Source organism: Lissotriton vulgaris, chromosome 2_2 (assembly GCF_964263255.1).
Source record: "Lissotriton vulgaris chromosome 2_2, aLisVul1.2, whole genome shotgun sequence".
In the NCBI taxonomy this organism is placed as follows: Eukaryota; Metazoa; Chordata; class Amphibia; order Caudata; family Salamandridae; genus Lissotriton; species Lissotriton vulgaris.
In genome coordinates this window covers 317,758,421-317,779,768 of record NC_141688.1, presented here as the reverse complement: position 1 = coordinate 317,779,768, position 21,348 = coordinate 317,758,421, and the positions used below count along the sequence as shown (strand labels likewise).

At 55.2% G+C, this 21,348-nt stretch overlaps 1 protein-coding gene across 1 annotated transcript in view; it reads right to left on the bottom strand.

Moving 5' to 3' along the window:
* Nucleotides 1–14,169, bottom strand: part of F2 (coagulation factor II, thrombin) — a 270,935-nt gene extending 256,766 nt beyond the window's left edge. The window contains exons 1-2 of the mRNA XM_086959673.1: nucleotides 13,979–14,169; nucleotides 2,938–3,098 (exon numbers count right to left, since the gene is read on the bottom strand). Coding sequence (XP_086815799.1) covers nucleotides 2,938–3,098; nucleotides 13,979–14,054 — 237 coding nt within the window. The 5' untranslated portion in view covers nucleotides 14,055–14,169. The remainder of the gene's footprint in view (nucleotides 1–2,937; nucleotides 3,099–13,978) is intronic.
* Between the last annotated feature and the right edge of the window lie 7,179 nt (nucleotides 14,170–21,348).

Below are 21,348 nucleotides of genomic sequence, written 5' to 3'. Positions count from 1 at the left end.
GTACATGTTAGCAGCCGTTTTGCCGACGCCTCGCTTTGCATCTCTAATGAGATGCAAAGTGGGCGTCACTGGTCATACCACTGACGGACTACCTTGTAAATTATCGCCAAATGCACATTGCAATATTTACAAGGTGGCTCTCAGGATTTTAGCAGATGTTAGTTTTTGGCAAAAACCAGGGTTATCGCCGAAAACTAAAGTTTGCTAAAATCCTGACTAATGTATGTTGACAATGGGAGGTGGATTGATGTGTTACGACCACAGGGTTGTATCATCAAGCAGATCGCCGTTTTGCAGGGAACATCGCTGGAAAATCAGCGATGTTCCCTGCAAAACCTCTATTTCCCGCTATCGCTGGATTATATATCGCCCTTGAGTTATGCTGAGAGCTGAGGTGGCCGATGCCCGGGCCTGCTGACCGCACAGAGTGTCCCCGGAGAGCAGAGGTTGGCCGATGCCCGGGCCGGCTGACCCACAGAGTGTCCCCAGAGTTTAGTAGGGAGCCAGGCATGAAAGAGTTCACCTTCCTGTAGCTGTCGTCTGTCGTATGGCAAACAGCAGAGGTGTGGTGTCACTTTGGTTGCCTTGGGGATAGCAGGCACCCCCTAACGTTCATACATGTTGAGACATATTTACAAGCCCCGTTGCGTCGCTCTTGCTCCATGCAACGCAGCTCAGAAGTCTTGCGCGGCCTTGACTGGCTTCATAAATCTTGAGTATTTCAGCAGAGCACACATCGCTGGCATTGCCTTACTTTGTGCCATGGAGGTGTTTCAATGGGTGTGCGTGGGTGGAGTGTGGGTGGAGCTTGGGTGGAGCGTGGGTGGAGCTTGGGTGGAGCTTGGGTGTAGTGTGGGTGGAGCTTGGGTGGAGCGTGGGCGGTGTGGGTGGAGCGTGGGTGGAGCGTGGGTGGAGTGTGGGTAGAGTGTGGGTGGAGCGTTGGTGGAGCTTGGGTGGAGCGTGGGTGGAGCTTGGGTGGAGTGTGGGTGGAGCTTGGGTGGAGTGTGGGTGGGGCTTGGGTGTAGTGTGGGTGGAGCTTGGGTGGAGCGTGGGTGGAGCATGGGTGGAGCTTGGGTGGAGCATGGGTGGAGCTTGGGTGGAGCGTGGGTGGAGCGTGGGTGGTGTGGGTGGAGCTTGGGTGGAGCGTGGGTGGAGTGTGGGTGGAGCGTGGGTGGAGCGTTGGTGGAGCTTGGGTGGAGCGTGGGTGGAGCTTGGGTGGAGTGTGGGTGGAGCTTGGGTGGAGTGTGGGTGGAGCTTGGGTGTAGTGTGGGTGGAGCTTGGGTGGAGCGTGGGTGGAGCATGGGTGGAGCTTGGGTGTAGCATGGGTGGAGCTTGGGTGGAGCGTGGGTGGAGCGTGGGTGGTGTGGGTGGAGCTTGGGTGGAGCGTGGGTGGAGCTTGGGTGGAGCGTGGGTGGAGCTTGGGTGGAGCGTGGGTGGAGCTTGGGTGGAGCTTGGGTGGAGCTTGGGTGGAGCTTGGGTGGAGCGTGGGTGGAGCGTGGGTGGAGCTTGGGTAGAGTGTGGGTGGAGCTTGGGTGGAGCTTGGGTGGAGCTTGGGTGGAGTGTGGGTGGAGCTTGGGTGGAGTGTGGGTGGAGCTTGGGTGGAGGGTGGGTGGAGCATGGGTGGAGCTTGGGTGGAGAGTGGGTGGAGTGTGGGTGGAGCTTGGGTGGAGTGTGGGTGGAGCTTGGGTGGAGTGTGGGTGGAGCGTGGGTGGAGTGTGGGTGGAGCGTTGGTGTTCCCACACAACATCCTTGGATTTGACGCAGTTCCAGATTTACCATAAGTGGCAGACGTGGGAATGTGCCAACAACCTACACCTCCCCAGGTGAGGCATAACGAGGAGGAATCTGTTTATTTCTTCCTTCTTGTTCTTTTCCTCTCTCTATGTGCATTCAACAGCACACATGTGGGGCACCTTCCTGCACAAAACCAATCCTGAGAGGCGTTTTCCTCTCTCTGTGTGAGCTGCAGGATGCAGGACACATGGAAAGAGGGATAAACAGGGAGAAATGAAGTTATTTCTCGTTACGCCTGACCTCGGGAGGAACAAGAATTTGCCAGAGCCCCGGGTTTACATGATCTCGTAATCCTGGAGAAGCGTCAAAATCTATGGGTGTTGCGTGGGAGCACCGACTGCAGCGCCCATGAACTCCTCCTGCATGCAGACTGCGGCAACGCAACGATGTGCAAAGCGGTTTTACGTGACCTCGTAAATATGATTTTTCGTTTGTGCGGCAGAGCTCCGCAAAGGCCTCATACATGTGCTCTGTAACTCACTCACTGGAGTGAGCCTCAGATAATAGGAAAGAGGACGCAAACTACAGGTCTGCTGTCCAACCTGGGATACTTTTTAGGGTCTTGCATTCTTCCCCCAGGGCGGCCACTACTCACTGAAAATATGTAACTTTTTTTGTATATCTTCGAATCATCAACACCCATCCACCCCCCCTGAAATCTTTTTGCATATGTGTTCCCAGTGTCTATTCTGCACCAAGAGCGAGTCTCCACCAGTACTTAATGTGCAAAAATATGAAAAACAGCGACACCCAGGGTCCCTGCCAGTTCTACAAGATGCCAGTTACGATGCTAACTACTAACCATCACATTGAAACGCCCAGACGAACAGTTTCATATTCTTTTCAAGAATATGGAATTGTTAAACACTCTACAAAGCCTAAAACAGGCAGGCAGCACCACCATGAGGGAGACTGTCATAATTACATGCGGGTGTTTCGAAATAAGTGCCAGTGCTGGTGCGAACAAACACCTGCACAAATGTAGCGCTGCTCCTCCCTCCCCCCTTGAAACATTGTGTAATGTACATGTATTTCCCATGGATTTCTTTCTGCATCTCCCCCACTGTCCCCAATTTAAAAAGCGTGTGTTTGCGAGTATGTGTCCCAGGGCACTGCCCCCCTCCGCCCCAGACCCCCTCTCACCGCCTTGTCCTTCGAGTCATCTATCTCAAAGGCCTCCTCGTAGCTGCAGATTTCCTCCAGACATTCCCGCTCCAGGTTCCCCGACTTCATCTCCTCCAGGAAGCTGTTGGCCCTCCGGGGGCGATTCAGCACCGACTGGGCCTGGCGGGCATCGAGGAACACTGTGGGAGCCAGAGAGAGCAGTGAAAGGGCAGTTACTGAGCTGGGAGGAAGGGAAAGTGGTCACTGAGCCAGTCACTGCGGGACAGTCGCTGAGTGGAGCGCAAGAGAGAGCGGTCACTGCGGCAGAGACTGCAGGCGAGTCAGCGGGCCTAGCTTAGTCTGTAAGATTCAGCGAAATTCAAATTTACCAACTAAAAAAGCAGTGGGCACAAGGTAAATGGGTGAGATGAGCAAGGTTCTGGATGGACTGTTCCCATGAGCGCAGGGTCAGTGCTGATTGGTTACGGTAACCTCCGGGGCTGATTTAGAGTTTGGCGGACAGGTACTCCATTGCAACGGTGACCGACCCCTCTCCACCAAACTCAAGGTCCGTTCTCCTGGTTTTGAGTCCGGCAAGCTGCAAGATTTACACCACCAGAGTAAAATGTACTCCAGAGGTGTAAAACTCCCTTGTTATCTATCAAAAGAGGGTGACTCTAGGAGCTATTCAAAAGGTCTGGTGATCCGTGCTCCCGAAGTTAAACTTATACCTAAAGGGAGTCACCGTTCCTAAGAAGAGAGAGAAAAAGAAGGGAAGCAAGAGGTACCCTTATAGTGTGCTACTCTAATTGTGGGGGGCAGTGTGTCCTCATCTTGATGCCCTCACACACCCCGAAGGATGTCATGCTTCATCATCGGGCTTTTGCTCCTCGTCGGCCGGCGTTGCAATGCCCTACGGGTCCCCGAAGGGGCTCTTTGCCGCAGATCTTTTGATGAAGCCGTTTGGGTGCCTGGATGTAAGTGGCAGTGAAGTCCTAGCAGGTGTATTAAAAAATGACTGGAGAGAGAGTGGTTCATTTTAGTAAGGTGATCCCTGCGGCATTATTAAAACAAAGTGCGTGGTGCTGCTTTAATACCCCTTAAAGCAGCACCATACACTTTGTTTTAACACAACAACACCCTCTGCTGTCCATCACAACACCCTCTGCTGTCCATCACAACACCCTCTCCTGTCCATCACAACACCCTCTGCTGTCTAACACAACACCCTCTCCTGTCATCACAACACCCTCTGCTGTCCATCACAACACCCTCTGCTGTCTAACACAACACCCTCTCCTGTCATCACAACACCCTCTGCTGTCCATCATAACACCCTCTCCTGTCTAACACAACACCCTCTCCTGTCATCACAACACCCTCTCCTGTCATCACAACACCCTCTGCTGTCCATCACAACACCCTCTGCTGTCCATCACAACACCCTCTCCTGTCTAACACAACACCCTCTCCTGTCATCACAACACCCTCTGCTGTCCATCATAACACCCTCTCCTGTCTAACACAACACCCTCTCCTGTCATCACAACACCCTCTCCTGTCATCACAACACCCTCTGCTGTCCATCACAACACCCTCTGCTGTCCATCACAACACCCTCTCCTGTCTAACACAACACCCTCTCCTGTCATCACAACACCCTCTGCTGTCCATCATAACACCCTCTCCTGTCTAACACAACACCCTCTCCTGTCATCACAACACCCTCTCCTGTCATCACAACACCCTCTGCTGTCCATCACAACACCCTCTGCTGTCCATCACAACACCCTCTGCTGTCCATCATAACACCCTCTGCTGTCCATCATAACACCCTCTTGTCATCACAACACCCTCTCCTGTCTAACACAACACCCTCTCCTGTCTAACACAACACCCTCTGCTGTCATCACAACACCCTCTCCTGTCCATCACAACACCCTCTGCTGTCCATCACAACACCCTCTCCTGTCTAACACAACACCCTCTCCTGTCCAACACAACACCCTCTGCTGTCATCACAACACCCTCTCCTGTCTAACACAACACCCTCTCCTGTCTAACACAACACCCTCTGCTGTCATCACAACACCCTCTCCTGTCTAACACAACACCCTCTCCTGTCTAACACAACACCCTCTGCTGTCCATCACAAAACCCTCTCCTGTCTAACACAACACCGTCTCCTGTCTAACACAACACCCTCTGCTGTCCATCACAACACCCTCTGCTGTCCATCACAAAACCCTCTCCTGTCTAACACAACACCCTCTCCTGTCTAACACAACACCCTCTCCTGTCATCACAACACCCTCTGCTGTCCATCACAAAACCCTCTCCTGTCTAACACAACACCCTCTCCTGTCTAACACAACACCCTCTCCTGTCATCACAACACCCTCTGCTGTCCATCACAACACCCTCTCCTGTCATCACAACACCCTCTGCTGTCTAACACAACACCCTCTCCTGTCATCACAACACCCTCTGCTGTCCATCACAACACCCTCTCCTGGCTAACACAACACCCTCTCCTGTCATCACAACACCCTCTCCTGTCATCACAACACCCTCTGCTGTCTAACACAACACCCTCTCCTGTCATCACAACACCCTCTGCTGTCCATCACAACACCCTCTGCTGTCCATCACAACACCCTCTAACACAACACCCTCTCCTGTCTAACACAACACCCTCTCCTGTCATCACAACTCCCTCTCCTGTCATCACAACACCCTCTGCTGTCCATCACAACACCCTCTCCTGTCATCACAACACCCCCTCTTGTCATCACAACACCCTCTGCTGTCCATCACAACACCCTCTAACACAACACCCTCTCCTGTCTAACACAACACCCTCTCCTGTCATCACAACACCCTCTGCTGTCCATCACAACACCCTCTCCTGTCTAACACAACACCCTCTCCTGTCATCACAACACCCCCTCTTGTCATCACAACACCCTCTGCTGTCCATCACAACACCCTCTAACACAACACCCTCTCCTGTCTAACACAACACCCTCTCCTGTCATCACAACACCCCCTCTTGTCATCACAACACCCTCTGCTGTCCATCATAACACCCTCTGCTGTCCATCATAACACCCTCTTGTCATCACAACACCCTCTCCTGTCTAACACAACACCCTCTCCTGTCTAACACAACACCCTCTGCTGTCATCACAACACCCTCTCCTGTCCATCACAACACCCTCTGCTGTCCATCACAACACCCTCTCCTGTCTAACACAACACCCACTCCTGTCCAACACAACACCCTCTGCTGTCATCACAACACCCTCTCCTGTCTAACACAACACCCTCTCCTGTCTAACACAACACCCTCTGCTGTCATCACAACACCCTCTCCTGTCTAACACAACACCCTCTCCTGTCTAACACAACACCCTCTGCTGTCCATCACAAAACCCTCTCCTGTCTAACACAACACCGTCTCCTGTCTAACACAACACCCTCTGCTGTCCATCACAACACCCTCTGCTGTCCATCACAAAACCCTCTCCTGTCTAACACAACACCCTCTCCTGTCTAACACAACACCCTCTCCTGTCATCACAACACCCTCTGCTGTCCATCACAAAACCCTCTCCTGTCTAACACAACACCCTCTCCTGTCTAACACAACACCCTCTCCTGTCATCACAACACCCTCTGCTGTCCATCACAACACCCTCTCCTGTCATCACAACACCCTCTGCTGTCTAACACAACACCCTCTCCTGTCATCACAACACCCTCTGCTGTCCATCACAACACCCTCTCCTGGCTAACACAACACCCTCTCCTGTCATCACAACACCCTCTCCTGTCATCACAACACCCTCTGCTGTCTAACACAACACCCTCTCCTGTCATCACAACACCCTCTGCTGTCCATCACAACACCCTCTGCTGTCCATCACAACACCCTCTAACACAACACCCTCTCCTGTCTAACACAACACCCTCTCCTGTCATCACAACTCCCTCTCCTGTCATCACAACACCCTCTGCTGTCCATCACAACACCCTCTCCTGTCATCACAACACCCCCTCTTGTCATCACAACACCCTCTGCTGTCCATCACAACACCCTCTAACACAACACCCTCTCCTGTCTAACACAACACCCTCTCCTGTCCTCACAACACCCTCTGCTGTCCATCACAACACCCTCTCCTGTCTAACACAACACCCTCTCCTGTCATCACAACACCCCCTCTTGTCATCACAACACCCTCTGCTGTCCATCACAACACCCTCTAACACAACACCCTCTCCTGTCTAACACAACACCCTCTCCTGTCATCACAACACCCCCTCTTGTCATCACAACACCCTCTGCTGTCCATCACAACACCCTCTAACACAACACCCTCTCCTGTCTAACACAACACCCTCTCCTGTCATCACAACACCCCCTCTTGTCATCACAACACCCTTTGCTGTCCATCACAACACCCTCTGCTGTCCATCACAAAACCCTCTCCTGTCCATCACAAAACCCTCTCCTGTCTAACACAACACCCTCTCCTGTCATCACAACACCCCCTCTTGTCATCACAACACCCTTTGCTGTCCATCACAACACCCTCTGCTGTCCATCACAAAACCCTCTCCTGTCCATCACAAAACCCTCTCCTGTCCATCACAAAACCCTCTCCTGTCTAACACAACACCCTCTCCTGTCATCACAACACCCCCTCTTGTCATCACAACACCCTCTGCTGTCCATCACAACACCCTCTAACACAACACCCTCTCCTGTCTAACACAACACCCTCTCCTGTCATCACAACACCCCCTCTTGTCATCACAACACCCTCTGCTGTCCATCACAACACCCTCTAACACAACACCTTCTCCTGTCTAACACAACACCCTCTCCTGTCATCACAACACCCCCTCTTGTCATCACAACACCCTTTGCTGTCCATCACAACACCCTCTGCTGTCCATCACAAAACCCTCTCCTGTCCATCACAAAACCCTCTCCTGTCCATCACAAAACCCTCTCCTGTCTAACACAACACCCTCTCCTGTCATCACAACACCCCCTCTTGTCATCACAACACCCTCTGCTGTCCATCACAACACCCTCTAACACAACACCCTCTCCTGTCTAACACAACACCCTCTCCTGTCATCACAACACCCCCTCTTGTCATCTCAACACCCTCTCCTGTCCATCACAAAACCCTCTCCTGTCCATCACAAAACCCTCTCCTGTCCATCACAAAACCCTCTCCTGTCTAACACAACACCCTCTCCTGTCATCACAACACCCCCTCTTGTCATCACAACACCCTCTGCTGTCCATCACAACACCCTCTAACACAACACCCTCTCCTGTCTAACACAACACCCTCTCCTGTCATCACAACACCCCCTCTTGTCATCACAACACCCTCTCCTGTCATCACAACACCCTCTGCTGTCCATCACAACACCCTCTCCTGTCATCACAACACCCTCTGCTGTCTAACACAACACCCTCTCCTGTCATCACAACACCCTCTGCTGTCCATCACAACACCCTCTCCTGGCTAAAACAACACCCTCTCCTGTCATCACAACACCCTCTCCTGTCATCACAACACCCTCTGCTGTCTAACACAACACCCTCTCCTGTCATCACAACACCCTCTGCTGTCCATCACAACACCCTCTCCTGTCTAACACAACACCCTCTCCTGTCATCACAACACCCCCTCTTGTCATCACAACACCCTCTGCTGTCCATCACAACACCCTCTAACACAACACCCTCTCCTGTCTAACACAACACCCTCTCCTGTCATCACAACACCCTCTGCTGTCCATCACAACACCCTCTCCTGTCTAACACAACACCCTCTCCTGTCATCACAACACCCCCTCTTGTCATCACAACACCCTCTGCTGTCCATCACAACACCCTCTAACACAACACCTTCTCCTGTCTAACACAACACCCCCTCTTGTCATCACAACACCCCCTCTTGTCATCACAACACCCTCTGCTGTCCATCACAACACCCTCTAACACAACACCCTCTCCTGTCTAACACAACACCCTCTCCTGTCATCACAACACCCCCTCTTGTCATCACAACACCCATTGCTGTCCATCACAACACCCTCTGCTGTCCATCACAAAACCCTCTCCTGTCCATCACAAAACCCTCTCCTGTCTAACACAACACCCTCTCCTGTCATCATAACACCCCCTCTTGTCATCACAACACCCTTTGCTGTCCATCACAACACCCTCTGCTGTCCATCACAAAACCCTCTCCTGTCCATCACAAAACCCTCTCCTGTCCATCACAAAACCCTCTCCTGTCTAACACAACACCCTCTCCTGTCATCACAACACCCCCTCTTGTCATCACAACACCCTCTGCTGTCCATCACAACACCCTCTAACACAACACCCTCTCCTGTCTAACACAACACCCTCTCCTGTCATCACAACACCCCCTCTTGTCTTCACAACACCCTCTGCTGTCCATCACAACACCCTCTAACACAACACCTTCTCCTGTCTAACACAACACCCTCTCCTGTCATCACAACACCCCCTCTTGTCATCACAACACCCTTTGCTGTCCATCACAACACCCTCTGCTGTCCATCACAAAACCCTCTCCTGTCCATCACAAAACCCTCTCCTGTCCATCACAAAACCCTCTCCTGTCCATCACAAAACCCTCTCCTGTCTAACACAACACCCTCTCCTGTCATCACAACACCCCCTCTTGTCATCACAACACCCTCTGCTGTCCATCACAACACCCTCTAACACAACACCCTCTCCTGTCATCACAACACCCCCTCTTGTCATCACAACACCCTTTGCTGTCCATCACAACACCCTCTGCTGTCCATCACAAAACCCTCTCCTGTCCATCACAAAACCCTCTCCTGTCCATCACAAAACCCTCTCCTGTCCATCACAAAACCCTCTCCTGTCTAACACAACACCCTCTCCTGTCATCACAACACCCCCTCTTGTCATCACAACACCCTTTGCTGTCCATCACAACACCCTCTGCTGTCCATCACAAAACCCTCTCCTGTCCATCACAAAACCCTCTCCTGTCCATCACAAAACCCTCTCCTGTCTAACACAACACCCTCTCCTGTCATCACAACACCCCCTCTTGTCATCACAACACCCTCTGCTGTCCATCACAACACCCTCTAACACAACACCCTCTCCTGTCTAACACAACACCCTCTCCTGTCATCACAACACCCCCTCTTGTCTTCACAACACCCTCTGCTGTCCATCACAACACCCTCTAACACAACACCTTCTCCTGTCTAACACAACACCCTCTCCTGTCATCACAACACCCCCTCTTGTCATCACAACACCCTTTGCTGTCCATCACAACACCCTCTGCTGTCCATCACAAAACCCTCTCCTGTCCATCACAAAACCCTCTCCTGTCCATCACAAAACCCTCTCCTGTCCATCACAAAACCCTCTCCTGTCTAACACAACACCCTCTCCTGTCATCACAACACCCCCTCTTGTCATCACAACACCCTCTGCTGTCCATCACAACACCCTCTAACACAACACCCTCTCCTGTCTAACACAACACCCTCTCCTGTCATCACAACACCCCCTCTTGTCATCACAACACCCTTTGCTGTCCATCACAACATCCTCTGCTGTCCATCACAATACCGTCTCACATCTATCAAAACATCCTCTGTTGCCCATCACTAGACTTTCTCCTGCCATCACACCGTCCTCATTTAATCACAACAGCCTCTCCTGTCCACCTCAACGGTCACTAGTGAGGCGAATGATGAGTAGCAGAGGTGGGCAGTGCAAGGACCTGGCACTGGTGGGTGGTCTGAGGAACTGGCAGTGGTGGGTAGTGTGAAGAGCTGTCACTAGAGAGCAGTGAGAGGAGCTGAAGGTGTAAGAAGTCGGCACTAGTGAAAGGTGCAAGGAGCCAGCACTGGTGAAAAGTGCAAGGAGCCAGCACTGGTGAAAAGTGCAAGGAGCCAGCACTGGTGAAAGGTGCAAGGAGCCAGCACTGGTGAAAAGTGCAAGGAGCCAGGACTGGTGAAATGTGCGAGGAACCAGCACTGGTGAAAGGTGCAAGGAGCCAGCACTGGTGGAAGGTGCAAGGAGACATCACTAGTGAAAGGTGCAATGAGCAAGCACTGGTGAGAGAAGCCAGCACTGGTGAAAGGTGCAAGAAGCCAGCACTGATGGAAGGTGCAAGGAGCCATCACCAGTGAAAGGCGCAAGGGGCCAGCACTCGTGAAAGGCGCAAGGAGCCAGCACTGGTGAAAGGCGCAAGGAGCCAACATTGGTGAAAAGTGCAAGGAGCCAGCACTGGTGAAAGAAGCCAGCACTGTTGAAAGATGCAAGGAGCCAGGACTGGTGATAAGTGCAAGGAACCAGGACTGGTGACAAGTGCAAGGAGACAGCACTCATGAAAGGTGCAAGAAGCCAGCACTGGTGAAAGGTGCAAGGAGCCAGGACTGGTGTAAGTGCAAGGAGCCAGCACTGATGAAAGGTGCAAGGAACCAGCACTGGTGAAAAGTGCCAGGAGCCAGCACTGGTGAGTAGGGTGAGGAGCTGGCACTAGTGAGCCGTATGATCAGTCACCACTGTGGGTGGGGGAAGTGCAACAAGCTGGTAGTGGTACGTAGAGTGGGGAGATGGCATTAGAGGGCAGAGCTACAAGCTGCAACTAGTGAAAGGTGCAACGAGGGGCACTGGTGGATAGATTGAAGAGCTGGTACTGGTGGGCAGTGTGAAGAGCTGGCACATGTGGGCAGTATCAACAGCTAGCACTGGTGGATAACGTGAAGATCCAGGACAAGAATGCATTGTGAGGAGCTGGTACTGGTTGGCAGTGTTAGGCGCTAGCACTTGTGGGCAGTGTGAGGCGCTGGTACTGGTGGGCACTGAGAGGAGCTGACACTAGAGAGCAGTGTGAGGAGCTGGCACTGGTGGATAGAGTGACGATCTTGCACTGGTGGGCACTGAGAGGAGCTGGCGGGCATTGTGAGGCGCTGGCACTGGTGGGCAGTGTGAGGCGCTGGCGGACAGTGTGAGGTGCTGACACTGGTGGGCAGTGTGAGGCGCTGGCACTGGTGTGCAGTGTGAGGCGCTGGCATTGGTGAGCAGTGTGAGGAGCTGACACTGGTGGGCAGTGTGAGGCGCTGGCATTGGTGAGCAGTGTGAGGCGCTGGCATTGGTGAGCAGTGTGAGAGGCTGGCACTGGTGGGCAGTGTGTAGCACTGGAACTGGTGGGCAGTGTGAGGCACTGGCACTGGTGGGCAGTGTGAGGGGCCAGCACAGATGGGCAGTGTGAGGCACTGGCACTGGTGGGCAGTGTGAGGGGCCAGCACAGATGGACAGTGTGAGGCGCTGGTACTGGTGGGCAGTGTGAGGGGCCAGCACAGATGGGCAGTGTGAGGCGCTGGTACTGGTGGGCAGTGTGAGGCACTGGCACTGGTGGGCAGTGTGAGGCGCTGGCACTGGTGGGCAGTGTGAGGCGCTGGCACTGGTGGGCAGTGTGAGACGCTGGCACTGGTGGGCAGTGTGAGACGCTGGCACTGGTGGGCAGAGTGAGGAGCTGGCACTGGTGGGCAGTGTGAGGCGCTGGCACTGGTGGGTAGTGTGAGGCGCTGGCACTGGTGGGTAGTGTGAGGGGCTGGTACTGGTGAGCAGTGTGAGGCGCTGGCACTGGTGGGCAGTGTGAGGCGCTGGCACTGGTGGGCAGTGTGAGACGCTGGCACTGGTGGGCAGTGTGAGGCGCTGGCACTGGTGGGCAGTGTGAGACGCTGGCACTGGTGGGCAGTGTGAGACGCTGGCACTGGTGGGCAGTGTGAGACGCTGGCACTGGTGGGCAGAGTGAGGAGCTGGCACTGGTGGGCAGTGTGAGGCACTGGCACTGGTGGGCAGTGTGAGGCGCTGGCACTGGTGGGTAGTGTGAGGCGCTGGCACTGGTGGGCAGTGTGAGACGCTGGCACTGGTGGGCAGTGTGAGGCGCTGGTACTGGTGTGCAGTGTGAGGCGCTGGCACTGGTGGGCAGTGTGAGGCGCTGGCACTGGTGGGCAGTGTGAGACGCTGGCACTGGTGGGCAGAGTGAGACGCTGGCACTGGTGGGCAGAGTGAGGAGCTGGCACTGGTGGGCAGTGTGAGGCGCTGGCACTGGTGGGCAGTGTGAGACGCTGGCACTGGTGGGCAGTGTGAGACGCTGGCACTGGTGGGCAGAGTGAGGAGCTGGCACTGGTGGGCAGAGTGAGGAGCTGGCACTGGTGGGCAGTGTGAGACGCTGGCACTGGTGGGCAGTGTGAGACGCTGGCACTGGTGGGCAGAGTGAGGAGCTGGCATTGGTGAGCAGTGTGAGGCGCTGGCATTGGTGAGCAGTGTGAGAGGCTGGCACTGGTGAGCAGTGTGAGGCGCTGGCACTGGTGGGCAGTGTGAGGCGCTGGCGGGCAGTGTGAGGCGCTGGCACTGGTGGGCAGAGTGAGGAGCTGGCATTGGTGAGCAGTGTGAGGCGCTGGCACTGGTGGCAGTGTGAGGCGCTGGAACTGGTGAGCAGTGTGAGGCGCTGGTACTGGTGGGCAGTGTGAGGCGCTGGCACTGGTGGGCAGTGTGAGGCGCTGGCACTGGTGAGCAGTGTGAGGCGCTGGCACTGGTGAGCAGTGTGAGGGGCTGGCACTGGTGGGTAGTGTGAGGCGCTGGAACTGGTGGGCAGTGTGAGGCGCTGGTATTGGTGGGCAGTGTGAGGCGCTGGTATTGGTGGGCAGTGTGAGGCGCTGGTATTGGTGAGCAGTGTGAGGCGCTGTTACTGGTGGGCAGTGTGAGGCGCTGGCACTGGTGGGCAGTGAGAGGAGCGGGCAGTGTGAGGCGCTGGCACTGGTGGGCAGTGAGAGGAGCGGGCAGTGTGAGGCGCTGGTACTGGTGGGCAGTGTGAGGCGCTGGTACTGGTGGGCAGTGTGTAGTGCTGGCACTGGTGGGGAGTGTGAGGGGCCAGCACAGATGGGCAGTGTGAGAGTCGGTGCAGATGTGCAGTGTGAGGGTACAAGTGAGCAGGGCATGACTTACCGTTGTCCGAGAGGGCCAGCGGCATGAGCCATGCCAGCAGCAGGGCCCCGGGCACCAGGCCTCCTCTCCGGTCCATGGTGTGGCAGTGACTGTGCTCTGAGCACAGGGTCCGCGCGCCGCCAGGTTAATATTGACTGAAATGAGGAAATATCCGGGATGTCACCTGGTGTCAGGGACACAGGGGCCCTCCCCCCTCGGACCCGGGAACCCGCCTCCTCCCCCCACACCCCCCCGCTCACAGAGGCACAGTGGAGGGGGTGTGTGCCCTCCTTCACAGAGGCACAGTGGGGGGGGGGGGGGGAGGGCTGTGCCCTCCTCCTTCCCAACCCCCCACCCCCGCACACAGAGGCCCACTGGGGGGTTTGGCCCTCGCTCTAGCCTTTCAAGTGAGGCTCTCTGTACCTCAGCCACGGGGCCCTCCCTTTACTATCACCCACAGCGCTCCCTGCACTCTAACCCTAGGGCCCTCCTGTACCCTAACCCCAAAACCCTCCCTGTACCCTAACTCCAGGGCCCGTGATGTACCCTAACCCCGGAGCCCTCTTTGTATCCTTACCCCAGAGCCCTCTCTGTATCCTAATTGTAGGGCTCTACCTGTATCTTAATTCCAGGGCCCTTCCTGCACCCTAACCCCAGGGCCCTCCCTGTACCCTAATTTCAGGGTGCTTCCTGTACCCTAATCCCAGGGGCCTCCCTGTACCCTAATCCCAGGGGCCTCCCTGTACCCTAATCCCTGGGCTCTCCCTGTACATAACTCAAGGGCCCTCCCTGTACCCTAACCCCAGGGCCCTCTCTGTACCCAAATCCCAGGGTGCTCCCTGTACTCTAATTCCAGGGCCCTCCCTGTACCCTAATCCCAGAGCCCTCCCTGTACCCTAACCCCATTCCCTCCATGTACCCTAACCCCAGGGCCCGCTCTGTACCCTAACCCCAGGGCCCTCCCTGTACCCTAACCCCAGGGCCCTCCCATTGCTTTCAACCACAGTGCTCATCTAGGACCCTCCCTGCACCCTAACCCTGGGCCCTCCCTGTACCCTAACCCCAGGGCCCTCCCTGTACCCTAACCCCAGGGCCCTCCCTGTATCCAAATCCCAGGGCGCTCCCTGTACCCAAATCTCAGGGCCCTCCCTGTACCCTAATCCCAGGGCCCTCCCTGTACCCTAACCCTAGGGCCCTCCCTGCACTCTAATCCCAGGGCCCTCCCTGTACCCTAATGCCAGGGCCCTCCCTGTACCCTAACCCCAGAGCCCTCCCTGTACCCTAACCCCAGGGCCCTACCTGTACCCTAACCCCAGGGCCCTCCCTGTACCCTAACCCCAGGGCCCTCCCTGTACTCTAATCCCAGGGCCCTCCCTGTACCCTAATGCCAGAGCCCTCCCTGTACCCTAACCCCAGGGCCCTCTCTGTACCCTAACCCCAGGGCCCTCCCTGCACTCTAATCCCAGGGCCCTCCCTGTACCCTAATGCCAGGGCCCTCCCTTTACCCTAATGCCAGGGACCTCCCTGTACCCTAATGCCAGGGCCCTCGCTGTACCCTAACCCCAGGGCCCTCCCTGCACTCTAATCCCAGGGCCCTCCCTGTACCCTAATGCCAGGGCCCTCCCTGTACCCTAATGCCAGGGCCCTCCATGTACCCTAACCCCAGGGCCCTCCCTGTACATTAACCCCAGGGCCCTCCCATTACTTTCAACCACAGTGCTCCCCTAGGACCCTCCCTGTACCCTAACCCTGGGCCCTCCCTGTACCCCAACCCTGGGCCCTCTCTGTACCCTAACCCCAGGGCCCTCTCTGTACCCTAATCCCAGGGCCCTCCCTGTACCCTAACCCCAGGGCACTCCCTGAACCCTAACCCCAGGGCCCTCCCTGTACCCTAACTCCAGGGCCCACTCTGTACCCTAACCCCAGGGCCCTCCCTGTATCCTAATCCCAGGGCCCTCTCTGTACCCTAACCCCAGGGCCCTCTCTGTACCCTAACCCCAGGGCCCTCCCTGTACCCTAACCCCAGGGCCCTCCCTGTACCCTAATCCCAGGGCCCTCCCTGTACCCTAACCCCAGGGCACTCCCTGAACCCTAACCCCAGGGCCCTCCCTGTACCCTAACTCCAGGGCCCACTCTGTACCCTAACCCCAGGGCCCTCCCTGTACCCTAATCCCAGGGCCCTCTCTGTACCCTAACCCCAGGGCCCTCTCTGTACCCTAACCCCAGGGCCCTCCCTGTACCCTAACCCCAGGGCCCTCCCTGTACCCTAACCCCAGGGCCCTCCCTGTACCCTAACTCCAGGGCCCGCTCTGTACCCTAACCCCAGGGCTCACCCTGTACCCTAATCCCAGGGCCCTCCCTGTACCCTAACCCCAGGGCCCTCCCTGTACCCTAACTCCAGGGCCCGCTCTGTACCCTAACCCCAGGGCCCTCCCTGTACCCTAATCCCAGGGCTCTTCTGTACCCTAACCCCAGGGCCCTCCCATTACTTTCAACCACAGTGCTCCCCTAGGACCCTCTCTGTACCCTAACCCCATGGCTCTCCCTGTACCCTAACCCCAGGAACCTTCCTGTACCCTAACACCAGGGCCTTCTCCTGGGTGTAGAGAGGGCCCTGTTCTATAACCAAAGGGCCCTCCCTTTACTGTCACCCATAGCGCGCCCCATGTATCCTAACCCCCAGGGTAATCCCTGTACTCTAACCCAAAAGCCCCTGATGTACCCTAACTCCAGGGCCCTCCCTTTACTCGAGCCCTAGGGCCTGTTATGTAACCTAACTTTAGGGCCCTCTCTGTACTCTAACGAGGCCCACACCTCCCTCCCTGAGACCCATGATCCCTCCCTGAGACCCATGCTCCCACCCTGAGACCCATGCCTCCCTCCCCGAGGCCCATGCCTCCCTCCCTGAGGCCCATGATCCCTCCCTGAGACCCATGCTCCCACCCTGAGACCCATGCCTCCCTCCCCGAGGCCCATGCCTCCCTCCCTGAGGCCCATGATCCCTCCCTGAGACCCATGATCCCTCCCTGAGACCCATGCTCCCTCCCTGAGGCCCATGATCTCTCCCTGAGACCCATGCCTCCCTGAAACCCATGCCTCCCTGAGACCCATGCTCCCTCCCTGAGACCCATGCTCCCACCCCGAGACCCATGCCTCCCTCCCCGAGGCCCATGCCTCCCTCCCTGAGTCCCATGATCCCTCCCTGAGACCCATGATCCCTCCCTGAGACCCATGCTCCCACCCTGAGACCCATGCCTCCCTCCCCGAGGCCCATGCCTCCCTCCCTGAGGCCCATGATCCCTCCCTGAGACCCATGATCCCTCCCTGAGACCCATGATCCCTCCCTGAGACCCATGCTCCCTCCCTGAGGCCCATGATCCCTCCCTGAGACCCATGCCTCCCTGAAACTCATGCCTCCCTGAGACCCATGCTCCCTCCCTGAGGGCCATGCCTCCCTCCCTCACATACATTTACAGATGTTGGGCTGAATGTGGGTCCCCTGAAAGGTCGAGGGACCTGAGGGCTTGGGGGCCCCTGAAGGACTGAGGGCCCTGATGGGACGCCCCCTCCTATAACCTGAAGAGTTGAGGGTTCTGAGGGGTCGGACCCCTACTCTGGAAGAGTTGAGGGCCCTAAAGATTCGGGGGCCCTGCTCTGGCAGGGTTGAGGGCCCTGAAGGGGTGGGGCCCGCTGCGCTGCAGGGGTGCAGAGATCTACCGGCTTAAGCCCCTGGCTTCCTGAGAACCCCCCGCCCCCCTTCCCCCTGCTCCCACACAGCCCCCTGCCAGTCCTGGGCCTCTCACCGGCCCACGCTCCGTCAATATTTGCTCGGCCCGTGGACAAGCGCTGACCGAGCGGTGGGTGCAAAGGGCAGGGCCGCCACTGATAGCGCCTGGAAGGGGGGACACCTGGAGGCCCCCCTCACCCCTCCCCCAGACCCCGACTCGGGCCGAGGGAATCCTCAGAACAGGGGGAGAGGAGTTGGGATCGAATCTCGGCGACGACGCTGAACATCCTGTGATTCTGGGCAAATCACTTAATCTCCCCGTGCCTACCAAAAATAAATGTGTCTTCATGTCAAGCGCTGTGATACCCTTGACCCTTCGGTCAAGGGTATCAAGTTTGTGCTATATAAACCTCTGTAAAAATAATAGCGCCTAAACACAGCTAAAGCGTGGAAGCGCTTCACGGTGACTGCCATACACGCCTGGCCCGACAGAGGAGTGACGTCACCCGAGGGTGCACTGCTCGTCCATAATCAATTTTTTTCTCTTTTAAAACCCAATCCAGACACTGGAGGCCTGGGAAGCGATTTAAGGACCATAGAGAGGAGAGGGAGGAGAGGAAGGGTGAGACCACAGAGAGAGGAGGGTGACCAACTGGCATTGGTGTAAAATCAGGACAGTGAGTGTAAAAATTCAGGACAAAGGGTCAAAATTCAGGACAAAAATTCAGGACCGTCTCTCATGTGTATTTACTTTCTTCTATAGTGCTCCTCATCCCAAATATGTAGGGCAGGGTGTCGGAGTGCGTTACATCATACACATATTATATAGAGACAATGACTCATATTAACGTGAAAGTCAATGTATAGGAAATGTTACTTAAGATAATGGGTGCTACAAGGTGTACTCATTCTTTTATCTATTATTCAGTCTTTCAACATTCATTCTGTCCTTCCATCTGTGTGCCCATTTATATCCAAACATATTCAACCATTTGCAAACCTATCCATCATGTATCCTTCCATCCATCATTACACTCATCCATCCCTCCATCCACCCTTTCACTCATCCATCCATTATTCATCCATCCACCCTTTCACCCCATCCATCTGTGCAGTCATCCATCCACTCTTCCACCAATCCATCTATTCACTCATCCATCCAGCCATTTACCCTTTCACCCATCCAGACATCCTTTCACTTATCCATCCTTTTACTCATCCTGCTATCCGTTCTCCATCCATCCACCCTTTCACTTCTTCACTCATCTATCTATCCTTTTGTCCATCTACCCCTTTCACTCACTCATCAATCCTTACATCTACCTTTTCACTCATTCATCCGTCAATCCATTCACCCTTTCACTTATCTGTTCATCCATCCATCCATCATTTCACTCATCCATCCACCCATTCACTCGCCCATTATCTACACTCATCCATCCATCCTTTTACACCCCATCCACCCTTTTACCCATCTATCTACCCTTCCACCCATACATCCATCTATTTACCTTTTCTCTCATCCATACTTCCACTAATTTACTCAATCATCCATCCTTTCTTTCATTATCTATCCATTCACCCTTCCATTCATCCTTTCAATAATCCATCCAGCCATTCACACATTCCTTCACTTATTTACTCACCCACCTTTTCACTTTTGGACTTGAGCCTTTGTTGCCAGAGTTGCAGACAGAAGAGGCCCATCAAGAACTTCACCTCACTGTAGTTCCTAAAGCAAGGGGTGGGGCGGGGAGGGTTCACTATGCTCCTGCACATAGGCAATCTTAAAACGTAGAAGTCATAAGGCTCGAGGAGGCCACAACATGCTATCACAACCCAGACGGCCCCATTCTGTATGTGGCAATTAGCAGGCATACAGAATGACAATGGGCGGGAGGGGCTGCTCTAGTGCTGTAGGAGGAGTGCGAGGAACCAGCATCAGGGGCTGAGGCTTCTCACAGGGGGCAGCGCTGCTCCCTGTAATGACCAAAATTACGGACAAAAGGCGTCCGTGAAAGGGATCCTCACGGACAAAGGACGTGAGGTCCCAATTACGGACGGTCCGTGAAATTTACGGACGGTTGGTCACCCTAGAGAGAAGAGGGGAGGAGAGGAAGGGTGAGACCGCAGAGAGAGGAGGGGAGGAGAGAGAGCGACCCTTGACCTTGCCAGGTAGGTCGCTCCCCCTCCCCAACGCCCCATCAACGCTGCAGCTCCACCAGTGATTGAGTGCCCTGCGCCCGCTTCTGCTGTGCCGAGTTTGCCTGTTCCTGTGTGCCCATTCTTCTTGGGTGCCCATTTGCCTTCTGTTCCTCGCGCCCCGTTCCCATCCCGCTCGCACTTCCCGCCGCTGCTGCCCCTGCGGCCCCGCCCCATGCCCGTTCTTGCACCCCGGCCACACGCCTCCCAGCTGCTCCCCCCTCCCACCTTCCCATAAACTGGCGGCCGCTGGAGCACCGAATTCGCGCCTAAGGCAAGCCCATCCGCGCCTGGACCGCGCCCAGCGCCAGAACCCCTGGACCCCAAAGTCTCCGCGACACCCGACTGCACTACAACGCCAATACCCTCCACGCACTCAACCCCGGACGAGAACACACCTGCTACCAGGCCACCCCGACATGCACCCAAGGTCCCTTCACCTGCTGGAACTGCAGCTTCTCCAGAATCCGACCCGCGAAACCACCAACCAACGAACTCTACCACCTGAGGTGCATCCTCCTCAACACACGCTCCGCCCGCAAACACGCCATCAAAATCTGGGAACTCCTCGACTCAACAGCCCCAGATTTCGCCTTCCCACACTGCACGTCTCCCGTGGGTCTCCTACTTCCCAACCGTTGGTTCTGTAGTGTAGCCCTAGCGATTACCTAGGCCTATTCACTATTCCTGAAGTGGTCCTTATACCACTTACTTAGTATATGGATCGTGAGGCCCCTAGGGCAGAATTATATTTGTGCAACTTAAAGTATGCTAAATGAGTAACTTGGGATGTATTTCGATCTCTGACCTCATAAAGAGTTCAGAGGGGTTGTGTTAGAAATAAATACATATATATTTGATATATACCTTGTGTGGTGTCCTTTCATTTGGTAGTCAAGGGATTATATATGGTAAAACAGCTGGCTTCACATGCTCTCTGAAGTTTTAGCCTAAGACTGCTGGTCCATGCTACCACTAGGATAGCTTTTCTATGAGGTTGACTTTACCACCACCATCAATAAGGATCGTTTAGGATGTGAAGCATTGGCATACATTGCCGTTAACACTACTGGGACGGGCGGCACTTTTTAAAATGGTGGCCCTCCCATGCTTCCTATACGCGCTGCAAAATACGCCATTCCCTTTCCTACAGACTTATTTCAGAGCGATTAACACAGAGGTCACAACGCTCCTCTGGGACGGGAAAATGCCTCGAATAGCGCCCCAAAAACTCAGTAGGGGATGGGAAGATTGTGGGATTGCCCTGCCGGATGTCAAGGCATATTATTGGGCTTCCCAGATGGTCACGATTAATCACTGGCTGCACGTCCCACAGGATGACCCAGCGTTTAGACTTGATAGGCATCTACTAGAACCGGCGGGGATAATGAGTGCCCTATACAATAAAAAGAAGAGACATACAATCACGGGTCCGACACTACATACAGTACGTCTATGGTTT